This window comes from Dendropsophus ebraccatus, chromosome 2 (genome assembly GCF_027789765.1).
Source record: "Dendropsophus ebraccatus isolate aDenEbr1 chromosome 2, aDenEbr1.pat, whole genome shotgun sequence".
Lineage (NCBI taxonomy): Eukaryota > Metazoa > Chordata > Amphibia > Anura > Hylidae > Dendropsophus > Dendropsophus ebraccatus.
Window position 1 is genome coordinate 175,326,985 of NC_091455.1, and position 25,585 is coordinate 175,352,569.

Here is a 25,585-nt window from a genome sequence, read left to right on the forward strand (position 1 = left end):
TCCCGAGACAAAAGCAACAGCCCACTCAGCTAATCCCTAGCCGCAATGCTGTCCTGTGTCAGTCATTGATTGACTAAGTGGGTTTTGGGCAGCTACAGGGGACATTGGAGATGGAAAACACCAGGAGAGTTTGGACAGGTAAGTATTTATATTAATGAGCAAACTTTGCGAACAGCACTAAAACAGTGATACGCCGGCACTTGTTTAGCGGTTTTAGTATGGTTCGTTTAAGGTTCCATTTGGATGAACCGTACTTTGCTTTAAAGTTTGTAGAACTTCTGAACTGAACTTTTGAGAAATTGGGTCATTTCTTTTGTTCATCACTCTACAGAACACATTTCAGCGGTGGTGTGCAGTAGCAGATTGTTTTACGCCACTTTAGCTGACACTTGGCATTGCGCATGGGGAAGGGGGTGGGTGTTATACAGGCCTAAAAAAATATGGCTACTTTTTTATTTTTTTTTATTTTTAAAGAGCACCATTCTTGTTCTCAGTTTGGGTGTGGTTTGTACCTTAGTTTCACTGATGTGAAAAGAGCTGAATTGCAATACTGCACACAACCTAAGGACAGGGGTAATGCTCCTTTTGCTAGTTCATTTTGAATTCTGGATAACCCCTTTAATGCCAGATGGTTTTTGGAATTTCAGCATTATTGAGCCAAGCTCCAGAAGTAGAAATGTCAAGAAGGCTCCTATTAGGAGACCACCTTCTTCCTTGGCTCATCTGTCCGATTTTACTCTACACATGAGCACTATACACAGAAAGAGGCAATGCCCAGTGTGTTCTGACATAATAAAGTCAGCAATAATATATACAGCAGTGTGCACTATAGAAACTCTTCTGTTGGATCGTGTGAACCAAATGCCAAAGAATGTTGGCCACAATTAAGCTCCAAGAATTCATCAGTTCATCACACACTTTGTCAGCTATTGAAGTACTCGGGTGAATAAATGGTTTTGGTTTTTCTTTAATATTTCTTTAAGTTATATGATTTTGTAATATAACTACAAAAATGTACAAGCATATATTTACACACACACACACACACACACACCTCAGTTCTCAAACTGCTCGGAACTCAACCAGTATTTTGAAGGAAAGTTTACTTTGGTTCAAACAAAACTTTACCTGGAAGTTTGCTCGGTATCTGAACATTTTTGCGAGTATGGATGGTGGGTTGTACCTGGTGAGTTTAGCACTGTTGAGGCTTCACATACAGTACAGTATTGTATAAGACTGCTGGAGTGCATATACCGTACAGTCAGTACAGTAGTACAGTCAGTGCAACACCATCTCCCATCCGTTACAGTGCTGGGATGGGGGGCTCGATACAGTAAAGGATGAGTGAGGAGTAAGTGACTACTGTACTATAATTGCTGGCTTTGTTGAATGCATCTCTTTTAAAATGTCCTGTACAGTATATAGTGCTGCTCTGTAATGTCCTGTACAGTATATAGTGCTGCTCTGTAATGTCCTGTACAGTATATAGTGCTGTTCTGTAAGGTCCTGTACAGTATATAGTACTGTTCTGTAATGTACTGTACAGTATATAGTACTGTTCTGTACTGTCTTGTATTTCAAACGCCTCCTCTTCAGCCAATCAGTGCTCCTCTTCAGCACTGATTGGCTGAAGAGGAGCTGTTTGAAATTCCCGGCTCCCCTCTTAAGCCAATCAGTGCACTGAAGAGCAGAGCCGGGGATGTCGGAAGACCTGCTGCGCGGAGCAGGTAACGTATGCTCGCGGGCCGGCGGGGGCGTGGCGATTTGACGACATGTTGAAAGATCAAAACAAACGATTTCTCGTTTGATCGTTTGCTGCGTTTACACGTACGATTATCGTCGCAAATTCGCACGATAATCGTTACGTGTAAACGCAGCATTAAAGAGAGCAATCAGTTGACGAGTGACCATATGACCATTTGTTGGCTGATCAATGGCTCACTTAGACTGGGAGATATCTATCAGATTTGGCCTTAAACATTTTTCTATAATTTATCCAGAAGATTATTTAATGCATGGTTCCAAGAGTACATCATTTATTCTGTCCTGTATCATCACACAGTTTATCACACCCTGTATTGTCACACATGTATAATACATTTTTTAGCAAGGTGTGAGTAATACCATGGCAGATTTGTGGTACCTTGATAACATTCCAAACCATAAAAATACCTTAGCAAGAGATCTTACAATAGGGTTTTCCATAATCCCTTTCAAGAAAATAATATCGATTTCTTCTGCCCCTGTTGAAGAGGGTAGATCCGTCAACTTTTCCAAGACTTGCTGCATTGCTGTAAAAGGAGAAAAAAAAAATTATTCATTTTAGAAGCCATTGTATTTTGTTTAGCACAAGATAGATATATTGAATGTATTTTGTGTAGTCCTGTATGCTTCTGAATGTAACCAAATTAAAGGGGATATTCAGAATCCCGAAAACTACACAGCATTGAGTTGTCTAATAGAGAACATCCCCCATTCTGCTGATGGGATTTTCTACAGTTCCTTGCTGTGCCGTGATGTATCGACAACACTGTCACTGGGGGCTGCATCGGCATGTCCTCCATCATGAGACAGCAAGGGGGTTGTACAAAGTTTGCCAGCCCCTTACCATCATGTGATGTTGATAAGAATACAGCTGATTGAGGAAAAGAGGATTAGGGAAAGCAAATCTTACTAAGAATTGGTTAAAAATGACACACAATAGAAATCTGAACAATGAATTTTCATTGTATTTGCATTCATTGTTGCTGGGCACAAAGCCGATTTGCCAATGAGTGCATTAGTAGACATCCAGCTCCGCTTTACCCTCTATAAATGACCCTGTCACAGTCATCATCCAGATACAGCTCAGCAAAATATCCTAGCACTGATGAATAAAATATAGCAACAAGCGGCAAAAGCTGAATACAAGTGGCGTTCCTCCCCACTCAATGGAAGGCAAGAGGATGGCTTAGTTATACGGAGAACTAGTGCCCCTTGGGTCAAAGGTCTTGGGAATGGAATATACTGTACAGTGAATACCAGGGAAAGAATACTGGGAGATTAAGGTTTATTGAGGCCTGTGCTTACACACCAACACCTGCCTCATGGGGGATAGTTAAAAATAACACTGCACATTTGTGCTAATGTTTTTAACAGTATTCAATAAAATCAATGGATGAACCTTGTATGCTATTGTTTTTCAGGTGGAAGAGTTTGATTCATTATTGAAATGCAATGCATTCAGAAAGCCCTCAGAGCTTTTCAATTTTTCAAAGGTTGCGGCCTTGAGCTAAAATTAAAAAAAAAAAAAAAAAAAAAGAAGATGATCAAGTCTGCAGTCAATACCCCATAATAATACCTGCTCCACACCATCCATACAGTGAAGCATGGTGGTGGCAGCATCAGGCTGTGCGGGTATTTTGTAGCAGCTGGGCCAGAAAGACTGGTCAAGGCTGAAGGAAAGCTGAATGGAAGAAAAGCACAGAGTTTTTTTTTTTTTTAATGAAAACCTGACCCAGTGTCCTCTGGACCTTAGGCTACATTCACACATCCTTTGTTCTGTGCGCAATTGCAGACAGAACATAGGACAAATGGTATTCAATGGCCCCATTAACACGTCCGTACGTGTGTACGGAGCTGCGATCAGTGCGGCAAAAAAAAGGACATGCTGTAATGCGGTATGCATTTTGCTGCCTGGATCGCTATAGTAATGAAGTGGGAATGTAGTGCTCCATGAAGCACGGAGCACTAGAGATGCACATTTGTAGCGCGGGCCGCACTACAGGTGTGTAAATATAGCCTCAGGCTGAACTGAAGGTTCAGACAAGACTCTTAAGGACACAGCCAAGACAACACAGGAGTGTTTTAGGTACAACTCTGTGAGTGTCGATTAGTGGCCCAGCCAGAGCCCTGATTTGATAATCCAATAGACATCTCTGGAGGCACTCGTTTCCATTGCCTTTACCAGGTACAAAAAAAAAGAAAAAGGGGGGGGGGAGTAAGATATGTATATATCTGTGCTGTCCGTTTCCAGATCACAAGCAGCAGTGCATACTTACCATCCAGTCTCCTCCACATGCCAGGTCACAAGCAGCACGAATGGTAAGTATACACTACTGCTTGTGATCTGGAAAGTGATCACAGGGATATATACATATCTGTGCTGTCTGTTTCCTTTTATTGTTAGCGGCTACACATAACCCTGTTTACACAGAGATGTGGCGCAGACAAATTTTAAAGACTGCTCAAAACAAGGATCGGGTATTTCCCACTCCTCAGGTAATCAGTGTCCCTTTTACACGGGCCGATTATCGACCACAGGAGCGTTTCTAGCAACACTCCTGGCCGATATTCAACCCAAGTAAAAGGCTCTTTAAGCGACTCTGTACCCACAATCTGACCCACCCAAACCACTTGTACCTTCGGATAGCTGCTTTTAATCCAAGATCTGTCCTGGGGTCCATTCAGCAGGGGATGCAGTTATTGTCATAAAAACAACTTTTAATCTTGCAGCACTGTGTCTAATGGCCGGAGCTTACATTTGTATATGCATTAGGCTGGCACCACCTCTCTGTCCTTCCTCCCCACCCTCCTCAGCATTAGGAATGATCCAGGAACATTTACTGCTGGTTAAGCATTGCACAGGTGTATTAACGATCCAGCCCATGTTCATTATGCACGCAGCTGAGGAATAGGAAGCAATCTGCCTGGATCATTCCTAATGCTCAGGAGGGTGGGGAGGAGGGACAGAGAGGGTGTGCCAGCCTAATGCATAAACAAACGTAAAGGTGCGTTTACACAAAACGATAATTGGCCCGATCGTACGACTAACGATGTCGAAGTAACAATTTTTTTTCATAACGATCAGCGTTTAGACTGTACGATATATCGTACGGAAAATTCACTTTGCGATCGCTTAAGCCTATCTCACAAATTGGTTAAATCGGCGAATGACTGTTTACACAGAACGATCTGTGAATTCTTTGTAAACGACGATTTGAGAACATGTTGAAAGATTAAAATGAACGGTTTCTCGTTCGGCGTTTGATCGTTCGCTGCATTTACACGTATGATTATCGTTCGAATTCGATCGTTATCGCACAAATTCGCACGATAATTGTTACGTGTAAACGCACCTTAATCCCCGGCCGTTAGACACAGCGCTGCAAGATTAAAAGTTGTTTTTATGACAATAACTGCATCCCCTGCTGAACAGACCCCAGGATCCCAGGACAGATCTTGGATCAAAAGCAGCTATCCGAAGGTACAAGTGGTTTGGGGGGTCAGATTGTGGGTACAGAGTCGCTTTAAACCTCATAGCATCATAGCCAAAAAGACAGGAGGCTGGAATCACTTCTAAAAGATGCTGCAACTAAGTTCTAAGCGAAGGGTCTGAATATCTAGGTCAATGTAACTATTTAAAGGATTCCTTCTCTTTGCAGGCATACCATACATTTTCCTCACTAGTATAGCATTTTTTTTCTAGTAACGTTTATTGAAAACAAGTGCATTTACACCACTATTTACAGTGGAGAAAACCCTCCCAGGAGCTGGGAAATTACAAAAGTAAAACAAAGTACTAGAAACAATCCCACACGCTGGTAGGGAACAGTAAATTAGCATTCATACACAAAGAAAAAACTAAATTGTTTCTTAGGTATAAGCTTACAACATAAACTAAAAGGATAAATGCAGTACAGACAGCTCAGATGTAAGTTTATGTGATGGCAAAGTGGCGTTCACCAAACCTAACCACCCCTGTAAAGTAGATTTCTTATTTTTTGCCAATTTAAAAGAATTTTTTTTTTTTTTAAACTGAGAAATCGCATTAGGTATTTCACTGCTACAGATGGTACCAAGTCATCCGATAACAAAAGCAGGCAAATCTTGGGATTTGCTAACCGCAGCAGGCCCAACATTTGTCCTATTATTCAAGGACCTCAGACCAGAGGAGATGACTGGGTAAGACCAGACCATATGCAAGAAGACTCTCTCCGCCTCTAGGGCAGGTGGAAGAATTAACTTTATGCATTTTATACAGCCTGGTGAAAATAAAAAATTATTCTGATGGAAAAAATATAAGCTGGATAAGCCAGTGCCTAGTTGAGATAAGACAACTGTGAACGGCCTATAGCATTTCCTCTATCATTAGGAGTCAATAATTGTATTACTCCAACCACCTATGGCTCTAGTTAACTTATCTGAGGCTACAAGGCAGAGGGCCATAAAATGTAGAAGGTGCTTTACCAAGAGCACAAGGACACCCCTTCCTTCAACTGCAAGGTACACATTCTAGAGACATGTCAAAAGTTTGGGGTCTGAATGTTCAGACCCATATTGATCGGGAAAGCGAGCTGGGAGACGACTGCACCAAGCGTGATCCTCTCCTGGCTTTGTATGACATATCAGCCGGGGTCCATAGACTTATATAGGCAATCAGCTGTAGCCCGACTGATCACGTGACACAGAGCGGGGAGCGGACCCAATCTGCGGCTCGTTCTCCCACTCTGTTTGAGTTTGAACACTCAGACCCGGACCAAAACTTTTGACATATCTCTATGACGTGTGAAAAGTTTTCACAAACAAAAGAGACACTTTAATGATTAAAGTATACACATGAGCAGTTTCTAACCAAATACAAAAAATGGTAAATATGGAAGGCAAAAATAGCCCTTTTTTGAGCTGTAAAATAGTCATTTTATGGCCCCCAAAAAAACCATAGTGGAAACATAGTTTTAATAGTGTTTTTAGGTGGAATTACTTAGTTGTATTCAAACTCAAGAATGCCATATCAAGATTTTTATGCATTCACATGAATAGAAGAAAAAAAAAATGCAAAAAATATTTAAAAAATCAGAACTTTAAAAAGAAAAAAAAAATTACCAGTGTCTTCTAGGACGGGTGTGATTTTAAGTCCATTATGTTTAAGTTGCATTTCAGTCTTCACACCTGGCTATCAGTCGCAAAGAGTGCAAGAATACCTCTGCCATAGAAAGGCACGCCAGTGACCACTGGGGTTTTTCTACTAAGACCCAAACATCTGCAGAGACAGGACAGCATATAAGTGATGGGGCTGTCTCATCATGAACCCATACGAGTAATAGAACAATAGACATTTTACAGCCACAGTAAGATTTTCCGTTTGGGACCACCTGGACCCTTACCTATTTCATGATCTGATGGCAACTCAAAAGGAAAACCATCACATGATTAAGTGGATGGGAATAAGTGTTAGAAATTCCCTGATATGTACTGTGGAGGGAATATATTCACAGTTTTAGCCGGCAGCTAAGTGTTAAAAGCGACAGAGTTTAAAGTCAATGATCACCAATTCTAAATACGCAAGTACGTAGTCCAAATGCATGGCATTAAAAAAAACATTATCCTCATAAGTCCAGCATTTGAAATCCGCTCAAAAGCTTAACCATGTCAATCACCTGCTGCTTTCATACTGCCCTCTAGATATTGTTTATCCCTCATTGTAACATTACTACATGAGGTCTATGGCAACTGGTTTAAATAAAACTAAGACGCACATAACACCAACACTTCAGTACAACATACCTGAAATGTTCAGATCTCCTTTAACCCCTTCCAGCGGCAGCCATTTCTGCCAGCATTTACTTTTCTTTCCCTTTTGCCTTTTAAGAGCTATAATTTTTTAATTTTTTCCATTGACAAAGCTGTTTGAAAGCTTATGCAGAGTGTAAAGTGTCCGTGACAGCTAGAGGATTAATCGCTGGGATCGGAATACACAACTAGCACCTGCCATGTACAGAGGAGGCTTGGTTGGCGAGCCGGTTCCATATAACCTTCTTAAAATCATGACCTAATGGCACATCAAGCGTTGGGAAGAAATTAAAGGGGTATTCCATCCTATGGTATATTCATAGCTACATCTATTGAAGGTATGGAAACAAAATAACACTGGGAATTTGGCTGTTTTTATAACCCTGGTCGCGTTTCTACAGTCTCCAACTGTATGTGGCAGCCAGAGGCCACCTCGCCAGGCAGGGCCCAGGTCAGGGGACACCACATATGGAGATAACAATGGGTCCTAAAGGTAGGCCACTAATTTCTATGATGGAAATAAACCTTTGAGGGATATATGCCCATTTGCATCCCTCTTATGTTACTTCTTTTCATTCTTATGTTACCCCAATATGAAGGGAAGAATGGCATGACCAACAAGGCTGCAGGTGGTCTGAATACTGCCAAAATGATCCCAATAGGGTAAATGGACATTATGGTAGGGCGTTCTTATTTGGTGGTGATAAGAGTCTTGCTATTGAGAATAATTATGCTTCATTTGTATTTCATTTATAAAATATACATATGCAATAATTTAATGGTTGAACTTGCCTATGACTTTAGATAAACCCCATATCTTTATTATATTACATTCTGTGCTTTAGAAGTTAGATGTAGCTTTAGTTCCAGTTAGACAACGGAGATATAAGTCTATAATTAACAAAGCAACGACTATATCCAGAGATGTACTGTCCTTCATCCGCCAGCCTGTTCTGTGTTGAAAAGTCTGTTAAAACTTGCAAAAGATTCAGACTTGAGACATGAAGCTGCACGTCTTATATCGTGTGATGCGCCTATAATAAAATATAGCAAACATGAGCGAGTAGAATGAGCTCCACCCCCCCACCCCCCCGACTGTGATTGAGTCTACTCAAATTCCACCAATACTGAAACTGTCCCAAGAAAAAGAAACTCCTTTGTATAGTCTACAAATTTTACAGTTTTTCTCAAATATTGCCAGAGGTCAGGGAGAATAGAGGAAACAAAAACACATGAGGGTGGGTGGAGTTAATTTATCAGTTCCCCCCTCTAAGGACATCTGTAGATGGAGTATCAAAAGTCTGGAGATCTGGTTAATGTATCTTTCTCAGTACTATTAGATAGCTGGGAATACCTATTATTTACTCATGAGTAGTACTGTCAGACAATACCAGGTCCAGGAGGAGTAACTGTATGTCCCCTTCAGCCCTATCGGAGGCCATTCATCAGGTTTTGCATGGTTGAGGACAAGACTATCCCACCACACAACTGATCCAGCAGGATGATGACCTTCTCATGTGTACTGACACTTGTAGGAATGTCTGCAGGAGTCTGTCTCTCTCGTAGGAAATTCTCTCCGAAGTGAGATGTAAGGCTTCAAAGGGCAACTTACACCTGATACAGACTAGAGTGGAGTATCTGGCACATTATATATCCTACTAAGGAAAACACCCGACGTCAGGCTATAAAGCAGGTGCCTTTACCGTCAACACTTTAATAACTCAGAGAATTTTGGGGGCTAGCAGGGTACTACAGGGAACTGACCCCAAATGCCTCTCCAAAACTGCAGGTACTACATGAGGCCTCTGAGACCGGGGCAACAGGGAGCCTAGCTTTTAAGAAACTAAAACCAGACATTTAGTCAGCTCTATCGTTAGTACTGCCAGACTACACAAAACCCTTTACCCTTTCGTCATAAGGCATAGGGACATGCCCAGAGATTTCTTACACAATTTCTTGGGAATAAGCAGAGACCCATCCACCATGTGCCCAGGAAGCAGAACTTGCTTTAACATGTACAATGGCAGAGAGTCAGAAGTAAAACCTTAAAAAAAAAAAAAAAACACCTCGCAGAACGCACTTGTGTTTTGCTCCAAACTTTGCAACTCCTAAAACAGTTTGGTATCGAGGTCCATGGCCATACTAAGAAAAAAAACTAAGGCTAAAAGGAAATGCTATGTACTATGGAGTACAAGGCAGCCAGGGCTACTAGAATAGGAGTCGATGGAACTGTGGGTGATACAGAACCTGCAAAGGCAAGAACACAGCTGAGGGAGAAAAGAGGAAATAAGTGGGCAGTATGAAAGAATGGAGTCGAAAATATGAAACACTGCCTTCCCAGAATTCTCTTTTATGATGATCCACCCACTACCCTAAGGAAGCAATGGTGGCGATGGTTGAGAAACACTGAATAGCACCAGGATTTAATCAGTAAGCATGTTCTTTAGTCGAAGCCTGTATAGCGAGTGCCTCCATTATCCAGTAATACCAGTTAAAATTCCCAGAAATAATAGCTCTTACATTTCCTTATGGTAAGATTCCCCAACATATGTTGTAAGACAGAGGGATAGAGAGGCTGGCAGGCTTGTTTCATAGTATCACCGAGTGTTGATGCCATAAACATGACATTTTTTCTTACTGCACAGTCGAGAGTGGTTACTAACCAACACAATGTAGATTCAGATTATTTACCAGCACGATCAGCGTATTGTAACTACGTCGATCCTTCTGGTGTGATGAAAGTGAAACATGATCATGACCAAGTAAAGAATGCTACAGAAGAATTCAAGATGACTGGAACTTAGAATGGCCAAGCTGGGTGAATCATGATAACTGGTTTAGGGGAGTCCCCCATAGTAGGCTATTGATGTCAGTAGCAGTTTTTTAGCTTTTATTCCAATTAAGATTTTGCCGAGGTAGAAATTTTCAAATGTCCCTACAATCAGAGTTGATCGTGAATGTTGAAGAACACCACAGCCACAGGTTGGCTGAACGGGATGTGAAGACGCCGGGAGTCCCCAAGGCAAGCCGGAGCAGGGGGAGGTAAAGTATGCTCCGGCCAGCAGGGCGTTAATGCTGCTGTCACGTAATACTCTCAGCGGGATGTAAATCCCGCTGCGAGTATGTATCCTTATTGAAAGTAATCAGCATAAGAGCCGTCCATATGAATTTACCCTATGACGGATACTTAGACTTGAGATATAAATTGCATGCGACACGCACAAAAACTACATCTAAGTTGAGTGAGCAGTAGTTATCTATCGCACCCCTGGCTCTTCTCGACCACTTTGCAACCTGGCTCCCTCATTTCTTATCCACAGAAGTTCCTACACTAATCCTGGGCGACTTCAAGATCCCCGTTGATATTCCCATTTCCTCAGCTTCTCTCTCTAACCTCCTCTTTTAGCCTCTCACAGCTATCTCACTCTCCTACACACAAGGGTGGGAATTCTCTGGACCTGATTGTCTTTCACCACTGTTCAGTCTCCAACTTCACAAATGATCCATCAGTTATCCAACCACAGCCTTCTCTCTTTCGCAATTACTAACAACTGTCCTCACTCCTGTGCATCAAGCTAGATGTCTGGGGGTCATGCTAGACTCTGATCTATCCTTGATCTATCCTTCACTCTCTATATTCAAGCTCTTGCACGCTCCTGTCATCTTCATCTCAAAAACATCTCTAGAATCCGCCCATTTCTCACCACTGACACCGCTCAGACTCTGACTGTCGCACTGATCCACTCCCGTCTTGACTATTGTAACTCCCTACTAATCTGTCCTCCTTTCTCTAAGCTCTCCCCTCCAGTCTATCCTGTACGCAGCAGCCAGACTACTCTTCCTCTTCAGCTGTTATACCGATGTCTTTCCCCTGTGCCAGTCCCTGGACTGGTTACCCATTAAATACAGAATACAGTTCAAACTCCTCACCCTCACCCATAAAGCTCTCCACAACTCTGCCCCTCCATACATCTCCTCCCTCATCTCCACCTATCATCCTTCCTGAGCTCTGCGTCCTGCGAATGATCTTACACTAACCTCTTCCATAATCAAAACCTCCCACTCCCGCCTCCAAGACTTCTCTCGTGCTGCACCAGTTCTCTGGAATGCCCTACCCAAAGACCTCAGACTTATTTCCAACACCCACAGTTTCAAGGGTGCCCTGAAGACTCATCTCTTCAGGTGCGCTTATAACATTCCCTAATCTCATCCCCCTCTCTGCTATCCCTTCTCCATCCTCTTTATAACCTCTTCGGTGCCATCTACATTGTACTTGCCATCTATATTGTACCTGAACTCAGAAAATGGCGTGTGACTGGCTCGCCCAATCACCTATAGGCAATTTGAGACTTTATGTATAATGACTGGAACATTGGCAAATAAAGCACTTGTTGCCTCTCGTGTCACCCCCAGTCCTCCTAGTCTGTACGCTCTCAGGAGCAGGTCTCTAATTCTGTATCGCTTTATTTTAATTTATTGTATAATTTAATATAAATATAACCTGTATTGCACTCATATTTAAGAAAAGCCCTTTACAAATAAATAATAATAATAATAATAATAATAATAATCATCATTATATCATCAGATGTGCCGAGAGTGAACTGTTCATCCACACCGTGTCCGATTCACATAAAATTTGGCCAAATACTATTGACAATGAACCTGTCCTGAGAAAGAGTGGTCACTGTAAGAGATCAGTCAGTTGCCATGTGTTGCAAGTAGTGCTTGGGCTTAGTGATAATTCTGTACCTGTCTGGTGACTAGCAATATTTACTACAGTGTTTCCCCAAAACTAAGACAGTGCCTTATTTTCGGGGAAACACAGTATACTGTGCAATTCTCTGGAACTGGGGAAAACAGCAAATAGAAATGTATCCAATTATCCAACCAATAAAAATCGATTTTATTCATTTTGATTTTACAAACAGGATTATTTCATTATAAAATAAAAAGGTGAACAAAAATTACTAAAAAATAAATAAAAACAGTTTAACAAACAATAGATCATTCTCTGATGACACATTCTCTGCCACAGGGCATGTAATAAGACGTGGACACTACTTTTACACGACTGTGCCTCCTCAGACTGTCACTAGTTAAATGATTTTGTCCACAGAAAGCTGCACGGTAAAGATCAGTTTCATTTAAAATCCACACACTCTTAGAGGCATACATAAAGTAGACTAAGGTGCGCCAGGCTTGAAGAGATGCCAATTGGACCAGTGCATCTGCCTTTTAAGAGGATCTTGGAGGGGTTCAGTATAATCCTCACACGGAATGCAGCTGCAAATCCCTCCTCGAGCATTTTATTACATAATCCACATAAAAGGAAAAATAGATTTTTTTCTGGTTATTAAAAAAAAAATAAAACCGTAGTTAAAAGTTAAAGACACCACACCAATTTATTTAAGACAGGTCAAGGACCAAATAATGGCATCTATACACACACACAGGCATGTCCCGATTCGTAAGAACTACAATACTGATACATATGGTGGTAAACAGCAAACAAAATATAGTTACTGTATATAAAATGGAAAGAAGCATCTAACCTGCTGATCTGTCCCTAAAGCACACAGGGTGCTGAGGATGAAGGTACTTTCATTACCTTGATCTTCAGCACAGTTTTGAGGAACTTTATTAGATATGTAAATGAGGCGGTTTGGGGCACTGGGGATGGGACTACCACCCTTAGTGTCCCAATCCACCCCCTGCCGGCCAGCCCCTTCTAATAAACATTTATCCAGCGATCTGCAGTGATGAGCTTTGCTTCCTGCCCCATTCACTGTGTAGTGTGGACACCAGCCAGCTGATTGGCAGAGGGGCCAGGTGTTAGCACCCTCCAATGTTTTGCCATGTGACCATGCTACTTTTCAGCCCAGATAATGCAGTGAAAAAGTAATGTATTAGAAGTTTGCAGTCTACTTTCACATGTTCCTGAATTTTTCAAGACCATATTTTATGTCTGCAATCTGCAAAAAATACATTCGCAATGCATCCATAATCCGTATTTTTTTGTGGATCCATAAAACTGGGAAGTCAATTGTTTTGATGTCTGCTGGGAGAAGCTACACCTGCAACACCAGTTTTATGGATTATGTTTTGCAGACGTTAGGGACAATACTTCCGCAACGTCCGCAGATTACAGACGCTCCCATAGACTTCTATGGGACAATCCACGCCACAATTACACTCCAGGCTACTCACTGATCCATAAAATTACTGCAATATGAAATCCCCAAAGGAATGAATCGGTTAATCATTCCACAATTCCAATATGGAACGAGTGAATGTAGCCTTACACTACAGTTTAGGTCTGAAAATACCCTCCAAAAATTTATTTTAGGGAATGTATCAATGCCATCACTTCTTACACTGGTCTTGATCGAAATTTTTTATCATCTACATAAACAATTTAGATCAGCAGACTAACCCACCAAGAATGCACTGCACCTTTTAAGGCGGCATAACTGTGTAAAGTACCCTGCTGTATAACATGGTAGACATACCGAGGAGAGCCTAAAGACCCTATTACACGGACGGAGAGGAGTAAATGAGCGCCGTTAGCGTTCGCTTGCTCCTCGTTCCCCGCTGGCGCTATTACACACTTCAGGTGCAAGCGGGTGAGTACGGGGGGGGGGGGTTTGGGGTGATGGGACGGGGTGGTGCAGGGAGCTGCCTGGGTAAGCGCTAGATCAGCGGGGCAGCCCATAGCAGATAGCAGCGGTCTGATGCCTCCGCTCCTGTTCCACAGAGTGACAGCAGCAGATCATTGCTATATTAGTCATTTGTCTTTCAACATGTTTAAAGACAAACGACTGCAACGATCAGTCAACATCATTCATGTCGGCTGATCATTGTCTTCTATTACACAAGACGATTATCGGCAGTAACAGTCGATATCTGCTGAATACGGCCGATAATTGTTTCGTGTAATAGGGCCTTAACAGCAGGTATCCGGAGGGCATTCTGCTCGTCAGTACACCGGTGTTATCTGTGTTCTATATGACAGAATGATTTGTAAGATATAACATTTCTTATGTATAATCAATACAGTGGCATAAGTGTACAGTATAGCAGCACTGTCTAAGCAGGCCCGCTTCTGCCATGAGGCGGAATGAGCCTTCCGCCTCAGGCGGCAGATTTTGCGGTCCGGCAGGGGGCGGCATTATGTCCCCCCTGCTGTCATTTTTGTTAAGTATCACTTAACAAAAATGACAGCGGCCGCTCACCTGTCCCGTCACCCGCGCTCTCCACATCCCGTCAGGTCCCGCGATGTCACCCTGCAGCTGTCACGGACCTCCAGGCTGTGATGAGTGCCCGGGGTCGTGGGGGACGCGCTGGGGTGATCTGGCCGGCCATCACTCGGGGCGGCCGCCTGAGGCGAAACCCCAGAATCGGCCCTGTGTCTAAGTACACTGTCTGGCAACATTATTTTCTATTGAGGGTGCCGCCTGTGTCTACCCAAGTGTGTACCACATATCAATAACCATACCCGTGATCGCATACTGACAGAATCCAGCATTCTTTACTGGTTTTCTCTCTAGGACTTTGCTCATTTGTCACGTCCGGTCGTATTTCTCTTTTATCCATCCTGTTATTTTATCAGATATATTTTTACTATGTTGTGTTTCCACAGCTGTTGGTTTCTGCTTTTATTCATGCATAAAAATTGTAACTGTTCTTTAGATGTGGTTGGTGCAGGAACTAAAAAGGGAAAGAGAGCGATGCGTGATAACACTGTCAAATAGCTGCCCGCATCTCCGCATCCTGGACCAACATGTGAGCGGGTCACAGCTTATCAGCAATCCTCCGCCAACCCCGCACAACATACCAAGGCCGTACTGCACCTCTATGGACATGAACATGTGGCCAGTGTTAATTATTAATCTTATTACCTCACGCCTGAAAAATATGTTGCAAAATCTTTCAAATGAAATTCTTAGAAACTAGGCTTTCTGCCCTACTGTTCTGTTCAATGCCAAGCGCAGGCTGGCGTGATGCAATAACGTCATCTCGCCAGTGTGCTTAGGGTGCCAGGATCCAAACGACAAAAGTAAAAGTAGAACATAGTACAGCATCTCTTACATAAAGTGATACGGCGTGCATCAGGCCACAGAGGCAGAAGAGCACCCGATTCATATACTACTGTCTGGAGTTTGGCTCTATTATGAGGCGGTACTTATTTTTGGTTACTTTAGACATTCATAGTGCAGCACTATTATTACTGAATTTATGTGCAGCACTGTTTTGCTTTATGGCTTTATTTTTTTCCAGGTACACTATAGTTATGGCACTATCGGGGAGCATTATAGTTCTGGCAGTATAGTATTTGAAGGTGTTGGGCAGCACTGTTGCAGTGAAAGGAGCACCTGGATACAAAAGTGGACGGGGGGGGGGGGAGGGAATTGTAAAAGAGGTTATCGAGCGCTACAAAAAATTGACCACTTTCTTCCAGAGACAGCACTGTCTTGTCTCCAGTTTGGGTAGAGTTTGTGACTCTGTTACATTGAAGTGAATAGAGTTTAACTGCAAACCACACCTGAACTGAAGACAAGAGTGGTGCTGTCTCTGGGAGAAAGTGGCCATGTTTTTGTAGCGCTGGATAACCACTTTAAAGCAGCAAATCAGCAGGTTCGGGCCAGTGAGCTCTTAACCTCCGGATTTCAGGGCTGTAAGTAATATTTCTGTGCGATCCGGTAACAGGCTGTTCTCCGCTAATTGCTAATTAGTGTGCTCTGAGCATTTGGGGCGTTCCCCATGCTCCCGAAGCACCAGCACGGCCGCCCTATATATATGCATAGCTAGGCCGCTTGTTACGGCGCATGTGCAGGGAGCAGCCCATTACAAGTGGCCTAGCTGTGCATATATCAATATGCACATTGGGGCGGGCCGGCAGGAGGCAGGCTAGGGCGGCCGTGCTAGTGCTCCGGGAGCACGGGGAATGGCCCAAATGCTCTGAACCGCTAATTACCATTTAGCATACTGTATTAGCAATAAACGGAGAACAACCTTTTACCGGACTGCACAGAAATATTACTTAAAGCCCTGGAATCCGGAGGTAAATGGCAGCTGCCTCATATCAGCAGGTTCTCTGGCCCGAACCTGCTTATAGTACCGCTTTAAAAGAGATCGAGTCTATCATTTATGTTTTGCATGGCTCCCAAGCATTGGGACACAGAAGAGGAGTAGCCAGAGCATTGACAGATTAGAGTCCTATTACGTGCACCGACCTATTACACGAGGAGATGTGCGGCCATCAAAGTATAATCATTTAGCAGGTTAGAAGGAAGTGATGAGCCAAGGAAAAGCGTTTGCTTGTCCACTAGCCGGTTGCTGGCTTTAGTACACATAAGGACATAGGCCTATTTGGCTGCTTCTACAGCTCCCACGGAGAAAAACTGGAGCAGTGACATGCATCCCGCTGCTTCATTCTAATAGGAGACGGAAAATAGTCTAGCCCAAATCAGGAAAAAAACCCTTACCATTATCAATCCTCCACCAAAATATATAGCAGACACTATACATCTCGATGGGGAACCTGCAGCCCTCCAGCTGTAGCAAAACTACAATTCCCATCCAACCTTCAGTCCTCCCACTTTGCTTTGGCTGACCAGGCATGATGGAAATTGTAGTTTTGCAACAGTTGGTAGGCAAAAAGGTTCCCTATCCCTGCGATATGTTATAGGCCATGGATTAGCCAAACCAAGATTTGCCCATCAGATTGCCAGACAGTAAAATGTGAATCACTCCACAAGTGTCGAGAGTCTAGACTGCATATCACTACCACTAAAGCATAAAAGTTGTAATTTTTAGGCTTGTATAAAAACCCCATCACTCTCTGGGAAGTTGGAACCTGTAATGAGTTATGGTGTTTACACCCCATGTGCCTGAGAACTTGGTGGTCCCGCTCCCCGAGTTGGTGTAATCTCTCACTCAGGGGCTGAAATGTCAATTTTTTAAACAGTCACTCAGTTCCCGCCATCTGCACCAGATGGTAGAAACTAGGTGGTGGTTTGAAAAATGGACTACACCACCAGGATTTATGCGTCGCCACCAACCAGGTTATATGTATATTTATTTTATTATGCGAAGTGATATGTTCACTTTAACCCCTTCGTGCTGCAGCTAGTTTGAGCCTTAATGACCAGGCTAATTTTTCAAAATCTGACCTGTCTCACTTTATGCTCTTATAGCTCAGTGATGCTTTAACGTATGCTAGCGATTCTGAGATTGTTTTTTTTGTCACATATGGCACTTTATGTTAGTGGCAAAATTTGGTCACTACTTTGTGTGTTTTTTGTGAAAAACATCAAAATATCATGAAAATTTTAAAAAATTAGCATTTTATGAACTTTGAAATTCTCTGCTTCTAAAAAAAGAAAGTCGTATCACATAAATTAGTTACTAAGTCACATTACCAATATGTCTTCTTTATTCTGGCATAATTTGGTAAACATATTTTACTTTTTTAGGGTGTTACGGGGCTTAGAAATTCATCAGCAAATTATCACATTTTCGTGAAAGTTTACAAAACTGATTTTTTTAGGGACCAGTTCTTTTTTTAAATGGATTTAGAAGTCTGGTATCCTGAAAACCCCCATAGGTGACCCCATTTTGGAAACTACACACCTTAAAGAATAATCTAGGGGTATAATGAGCATTTTAACCCTACAGGGGCTGGAGGAAAGTATTCACAATTAGGCAGTAAAAAAATGGAAAATTAAAAATTTCCAATAATATATACGTTTAGATTAAAGTTTCTAATTTTCAAAAGGAAAATGAGAAAAAGCACCCCAAAATTTGTAACGCAGGTTCTCTTGAGTACAACGGTACCCCATATGTGGGTGTAAACCACTGTATGGGCACACAGCAGGGCTCAGAAGGAAGGGAGCGCCAATTAACTTTTCCAATGCAGATTTTGCTGCAGAAGTTTCCGAGCGCCAGGTGCGTTTGCAGCGCCACTGTAGTGCCATCAAAGTAAAATCTCGCCATAAGTCACCCCATTTTGGAAAGTGCACCCCTCAAAGAATTCATTTTGGGGTATGGTAAGCATTTTGACCCCATAGGTATTAGAGGAAAGTATTCAAAATTAGACAGTAAAAATGAAAAACTTAAATTTTTTCCAATATTATGTTCTTTTAGTTTGAAATTTCTCAATTTTATGAGGAACAAGAGAAAAAAAGTACCCCAAAATTTGTAACGCAGGTTCTCCTGAGTGAAAAGGTACCTCATATGTGGGCATAAACCACTGCATGGGCACACAGGAGGGCTCAGAAGGAAAGGAGCGCCAATTAGCTTTTTCAATGCAGATTTTGCTGAAGAAGTTTCTGAGCGCCAGGTCCGTTTGCAGCGCGCCCCTGTAGTGCCAGCAAAGTAAAATCTCCCAATAAGTCACTCCATTTTGGAAAGTACACCCCTCAGAGAATTCATTTTGGGGTGTGGTGACCATTTTTACCCCACAAGTATTAGAGGAAAGTATTCAAAATTGGCCAGTAAAAATGAAAAACTCGAATTTTTCCAATACTATGTTGGTTTAGTTTGAAATTTCTCAATTTGATGAGGAACAGGAGAGAAAACGTACCCCAAAATCTGTAACTCAGGTTCTCCTGAGTAAAATGGTACCCCATATGTGGGCATAAATTACTGTATGGGCACACAGCAGGGCTCAGAAGGGAAGGAGCACCAATTTGCTGGAGCAAAACCGCAGCTAGTAATGGTTATTAGAATAGCGCAGTTACTAAAATAAAATAAAAAAATGTGGTCAGGGGCAACCTGCGGTGGTCACGGGCAACCTGCGGTGGTCACGGGCAATCTGGGGTAGGGTTAGGGGTAATTTGGGAGTAAACTGCAATTATTACTATAATAAAAAGTGTGTGTTTTATTTTTTTGTATGTTTGTCACTTTTTGTACTTTACACATTCATTTTCACTGTATTACTATGATTACTGTGATATTTTGTATCACAGTAATCATAGTTCAGTGACCGAGATCAAATTGGTCTCTGTCACTTTAAATTTTCCAGAGTTGGCTGGTTGTGAAGCGCATGCGCACTTTATAACCAGCCAGGACGTCGAGGAGGACAGAGCTCCAGGATCAGGTGAGTATATGGGGAAGGGGGGGGGGGGGTGACTGGGGGACGGGGGTGACAGGGGGGGTGGGGGGGCGACTTGAGGGGTGGGGGGACATCACTTTTTATCCCCTGTCACCAATCATTTATGGTGACAGGGGATAAAAAGTGCTGGCGGCACATGGTACAAGCGATCAGCGGTATATAGTATATACCACTGATCGCTTGTACCGGGACCCCACAGGGGGGTCCCTGATGACTGCCCCATGCTCTCCGCTACCTCCGGTGGCGGAGAGCATGGGGCTTTCATTCATTTAAACTTTTCCATCCCTGCGGACAAACATCGTTTGTTCGCAGGGATGGCGGCGGCCATCTTGGAAATGATGGCCGCCGGGGGAGGGGGGTTAGTTATCGGGGCACTAGGGGGGTCTGATCTGGGGTCTGATATACACTTATTTCATCTCCCCCCGCCGTGGATTCACGGCGGGGGGAGATGAAAGGCGGCGGCGGCACCGGTAATCCCCTTTACCGATGGCCGCCGCTATAACGTTAATAGCGGTGATAGTCGGTAAGGGGGGGGGGGCGGGACGGACCCCACACACTGCCCCAACCCCTCAGCTACCTCCGGTAGCTGGGGGGATGGGGTGGGGGCCGTCCCGGCCCCGCAGCCTTATTCTCTGCCATCGCCGTAAAAAGCTGATGGCAGCAGAATAAGGACAAAATAGTAAAAAAGTATTTTGTGGGCAAAATACTTATGGTGTTTAACCCCTTAGTGACCGCCGTAAAAAGCCGTATCGCCGGTCACTAAGGGGTTAAACACCATAAGTATTTTGCCCACACTTTTACACCAAGGTTCCCAGTTTGCTGCAGTGGCGCAGTAAGTGTGTCAAGAACTGCACATGAAAACTTCATGAGTTTACTGCACTTAGGTCAGTACAGATGATGCCCATGAACTTTTCAAGTACTTGCTGTAAACCTCAGCACTTTACAATCAAGCACATGCACACCACAACTGCAATGGGTAAACCCAACTATAGAATGCATACACAGGTTTTTAGAAAGATAATGAAAAACATATTCTGGGGACAATGCGCCTATACTTCCCAATACAAGCATCTGCAGAAAGACTAAGGGTACAAACACAAACGGCATATACGCTGCATATTTACTGCTGCGATACGCAGCAAATACGCAGCAGATATGTAGCAGATAAGATCTAAATAACTGAACACAGCATCAAATCTGCTGCGTATCTGCTGCGTATATGCTGTGTGTGTTTGTACCCTAAGGGTACAAACACACACGGCTTATACGCTGCGTATTTACTGCTGCGATACGCAGCAGATACACAGCAGATTAGATCTAAATAACTGAACACAGCATCAAATCTGCTGCGTATCTGCTGTGTGTGTTTGTACCCTGAAGGGCCTTTTACACAGGCAGATTATCAACCGAAGGATCATTTCTAATTGGCCCATGTAAAAGTGATAAGGATCAGCTGATGGATGGGAAAACACTTGATCCTTGGCTGATCTTTTGGCATGCTTAAAAATGTATCACTATCGGACGCAAATCTTGTATCAGGAGATGTCCGGCCAATAGCAAAGGGAAACAGATTCCATATCACAAGCAGTACATACATACATACATACTTTATGGTTTAGCGCTTTTAGGGTGCGATCACTCTCCGCTCACACTTTTACTGCCCGGAGGAAATTCTCCCCAGGCACTTCTCCTTTGCGACAATATGGGATCCCGTATAAATGGGGAAAAACAGACGTGACTCAAGTTCCATCTTTATCTCGGATGTCAACGCAGGCCTCCAATTTCTGAAAGACTGCAACATTGCTGAGCACTATGACGACGGCATGACCGTACCCCGTAGTGAAGTCACGACGTTCTAAGGCCCCCTCGTAAATAAGACTATGTATGATCCGACCTACTGTGCAGGACCTATCCCGGCGGATTTCAGCTTTATCAGCATCATATTCTCTCCAACTTGAACTGGACTAATACCCCTCCTTGGATTCAGCTGCGATGAATATTCCATCGATCTTTCCGCAGCTTCTGATTTTTACATGTTATTTGCCTAAAGTTATTTCTGAGTGTTTGCGTTGATTTATCTCCAAGTTATATTAAGCTATGTATAGTCAGAATAGGATAATCTCACGGTATATCCTTTCAGCAACTCCTAGTTTGCGTTTATAACTGATATCAGTGCACTGCGGCTGGGCAGAGTACTGATTGGCTGAGCAGGACGTGCCAGGAACCCCCTAAATGAGCCAGAACGTGGACAAGGTAATGTAAATGCTCTGGTGGCGGGGGGGGGGGGGGTTAACAAGGTGGGCGGCAGACATATTCACAGCGGGATGTCAATCCCGCTGAGAGTTTGTCTTCCCATAGTGTGTACAGGGCAGGGATCCACAGCGGATCTCCATGCGAATTCTCAGCAAGAAATCCGCTGCGGATCCGTTACGTGTGAACGCACCCTTAAAGTAAATCACTGGTCGAAAGTTTCTTTGTGGTCTAAAGTAATTCATTCATATTCCTAGAAAAAATGGCAGCAGTCCCGAGGAAATCTTTGTGCTGCCACCAGTTGGCCAGTCACATGGCAGCTTGAGCTAATAACCGGGCTCCTGCTGGAATCGGGCTCTCCGGCTGCAAACAAATATGTTGTGATAATTGCTTTTCAAACAAAAAAATGAATCAGCAGCCGACGTCTGAAGACTGTATGACCATTAATACCCGTGCCAGCGATTCATACTGCTCGAGCTACAGGGTATTAATTACTACACAATCACAACAATCCGCTTAATCACCAAACTCATATGCTCGACTTGGATGACTCCACAAGTACATTTAGGAAACTTCCCAAATTCTATTGCAGGGCACGAGGCATAGACGAGCATAAATAAAGCACAATTTGGCTTATTTACTGGCAGGGAATTAGGATGCTTCAAGAAGCACACAGAAATGACATTCCCTCTAAGGTCCTGTTCACATATGTTCTATCAATGCACAGACTATTACACAACATCTGTCAGTTCCTAAGTTAGATTTATCATTTGTTTCGCTCTAGAGTATTGCATTTAATTAGGCTTCTTACAAATTAGCATTTCCTTGTGGCATTTCTTTAGTAAACTTTAATTAGGTGCGGACAAGTGTAAAGGGTGGAGTATGTCCAGACAGATTTTACCAGCTAATGGCGACCATCTACTGAATATTGGCACATAGTTTTCTTTAATTGCTTTAAAAGAATCTAAAATTTTCTAAATTAAAACAGTTTAATAAAGCTGCATACTTTCAGTCCCTGCTGCCATCACTGTCAGGTCATTCGGTCTCCACTGCAGCAGCATTTTTTTCAGCAGCAGCGGAGACCGGAAGACCAGACAGTGGTGGCAGTGGGGACTGTGCAACTATATTACTGTAGGGGCTCATTCACACGATCTGTGCCGCGATCCGGATGAGGATCACGGCATGGATCCCCTAGCCGGAGGCCCCACCGCCGCCCGGCACGGCTCCCCCAACTCCTCCTCCAGGAGAAGGCAGCGTAATCCAGGCCACCTCTGGTGAACATGTACGCTGGTCAGAACGGGGGAGCAGGTGAGTAGTAGATGAGATGACAGGAGAGCACATCATCCTCTCCTGTCATCTCTGCAGCTGGGAGGAAGGGGAGGTAATTCGTGCCGCGATCAAATCAGCTGCAGATCTGAAGCAGAATATCTACTGCAATACTGTGAGTGTGAAGCCACCCTAACACTAGAATCACAAAGCTTTTTGCCTGGCTTGGAAACTACTCATGTACCCTACTCCAATATAAAGATGTAAAACTCCTACTAACCATATGCCAGGAAAAACGCACCATTGGTTACATTTCAGTCAGTGCACAAACCATAAATAAATTAATAAAATGCATTGATATCAATGGGAGTACCAAGAACGCTCCTTTTTCACATGAATAAAATAAAGTTCAAAAAAAGCTTGGAAAAAAACCCAAAAATACTTACATATGAAAAAGTTGCCTCCAAAGTACTCAAGTAAAACACTAGTGATGAGCGAATATGATTCGAGTAGGTATTCGATCGAATATAGCGCTATTCGAAAGATTCGAATTCAATCAAGTAGTGAGGCGAATACGCGGGAAACATTCGAAAGCCCTCCCATCGCAGTTGTCACTTTTTTTAATCCAATCACCATGCAGGGAGGCCGTGAGGGACCCTGGGAGTTTGCATGCAGTGCGAAAAGGCATTTACTCTCATTGGATAGCTGAACCACATGACCTGGAATCTTAAACATTTTGCTCCCGCCTCTCGACCGCAGATGCGCTTTCAACCTAACCAGGGAAAGATCTTACAGCAGGGAGAGAGGTTTTAGTAGCGTTTTGGTTAGATGATATAACAGCATCAGCAGGTGTATTCATTCCAGTACAAGTGACTTATAGTGTCCCTGTTTAACACCACTAAGAGCACGTTATACATATTGTTCCAGTAGCCCACTAAGAGTACCTGATTATATACTGTTTCAGTAGCCCAGTAAAAGGCACATGATACATATTGTTCCAGTAGCCCAGAAAAAGGCACATCATACATACTGTTCCAGTAACGTTCGTACAGCATTATGCGCGATACGCGCTAATAACATGACACTCTGCAGACGCACATTGGAATCATGCATGTAACACTGCGCAAGAAATACGAACGAAACGTGTGAACATTGCCATAAATGTTCGTAAAGCGTTCGCCTTTTTTTGAACGGCTAGCCAATACCCGAGCACCGGCTAGCCAGCTCCCGAGCACCGCCCCCAGTATGATGATCTCCCCTCTGCGACGAGGCTGTATTGAAACTAAAGGAGCTGTGTCACAGAAGGGAGGGGCTTTTGAAACTCCCAGCAGGCCTGCCCCCAGTGCTTCATGCCCGGCTGGTGCTCAGAAACAGACTAGCGCCATGCACGGAAATCAGGTGGTGGTTCAAAAAAATAGACTGTGGCACTAACGCCAGTCTGTTCATGTAAAAAGCCCATAGCGATGTACCTAGTGGTACATTCACTTTAAACAACGAAATGCAGCAATTAGCAGAGTCGTGTTTTTGCGTGTACCTATACTTTCTGACAAATTCTTAGAGACATGTCGGTAATGCATCGAGGTCTCAGCCAGACTCCAACCAATCACAACTTCTGAAATTTCAAAAGGGATCGTGTTACGCGCACCTAAATATCCTACCATTTTGTATATAGAGCTTCTATTCAGAGATGTGTATTCCGTGGTTACAGGTGTCTCCTTGACCTAACAGCTATCTAACAGTGTCAGCAGTTTGGAATTTGTCAATAAGGGGTTTTCTGGGTAACAAGTAAAAATGAGGCTGCAGGCAGGGGGGGGGGGGGGGGGGGGGGGGGGGGGCTAAAGAACAAAGATGCTTTACTTACCTCTCCCAGTGACCATGCAGGGCTGCATCGATGGAACCAGGATCCCCGCCATCGCGACCCGGTGAAAAATACTGGATCTGGCTTATGGGTCGCCCGCTTAGCCAATCAGCGTCCCACCCCGGTAACTGATTGGCTGAGTAGATAATCCATCAGACTGGTCATGACGTCGCGGCAGCAGAAGATCCCCGGAGACAGCACTGTGCAGGTATGGGGACGGGTAAGTAAAGCATCTTTATTATATGTGTGTGCGTGTGTGTGTGTGGTTCCCCTCCCCCCCCCTGCAGCTAAACTTACTTTTTGTTACAGAATACCCCTTTAACCTTTCAACAAACTTTGCATAAATAAATAGTACAGGTAAATACATTTTTTTTTTATACATCCAGGATTGTTTGCGCGTCCCAGCCACTCGATTATAGTGCTATGTAAAGGCACTGCCATAGAGTTCTGGTCTCACTGATCGACGCTCATTTGCATCCTTGCTCGGCCCCATGTTTGGATGTGTAAAAGATCCCCAAGCATGTTTTACAAGTTCATGGCAA

General features: G+C 43.3%; 1 protein-coding gene across 4 annotated transcripts in view; it reads right to left on the reverse strand.

Annotated features, from left to right (window-relative positions):
* PALS2 (protein associated with LIN7 2, MAGUK p55 family member) overlaps positions 1-25,585 on the reverse strand; it is a 78,602-nt gene that overhangs the window by 47,548 nt on the left and 5,469 nt on the right. For 2 of the 4 annotated variants that reach the window (XM_069958776.1, XM_069958779.1), the window contains exon 2: positions 2,173-2,291. In XM_069958776.1, coding sequence (XP_069814877.1) covers positions 2,173-2,289 — 117 coding nt within the window. In that variant the 5' untranslated portion in view covers positions 2,290-2,291. Of the gene's footprint in view, positions 1-2,172; positions 2,292-25,046; positions 25,066-25,585 lie in introns of those variants that run through there. The other 2 variants (XM_069958777.1, XM_069958778.1) reach the window with 2 other exon arrangements.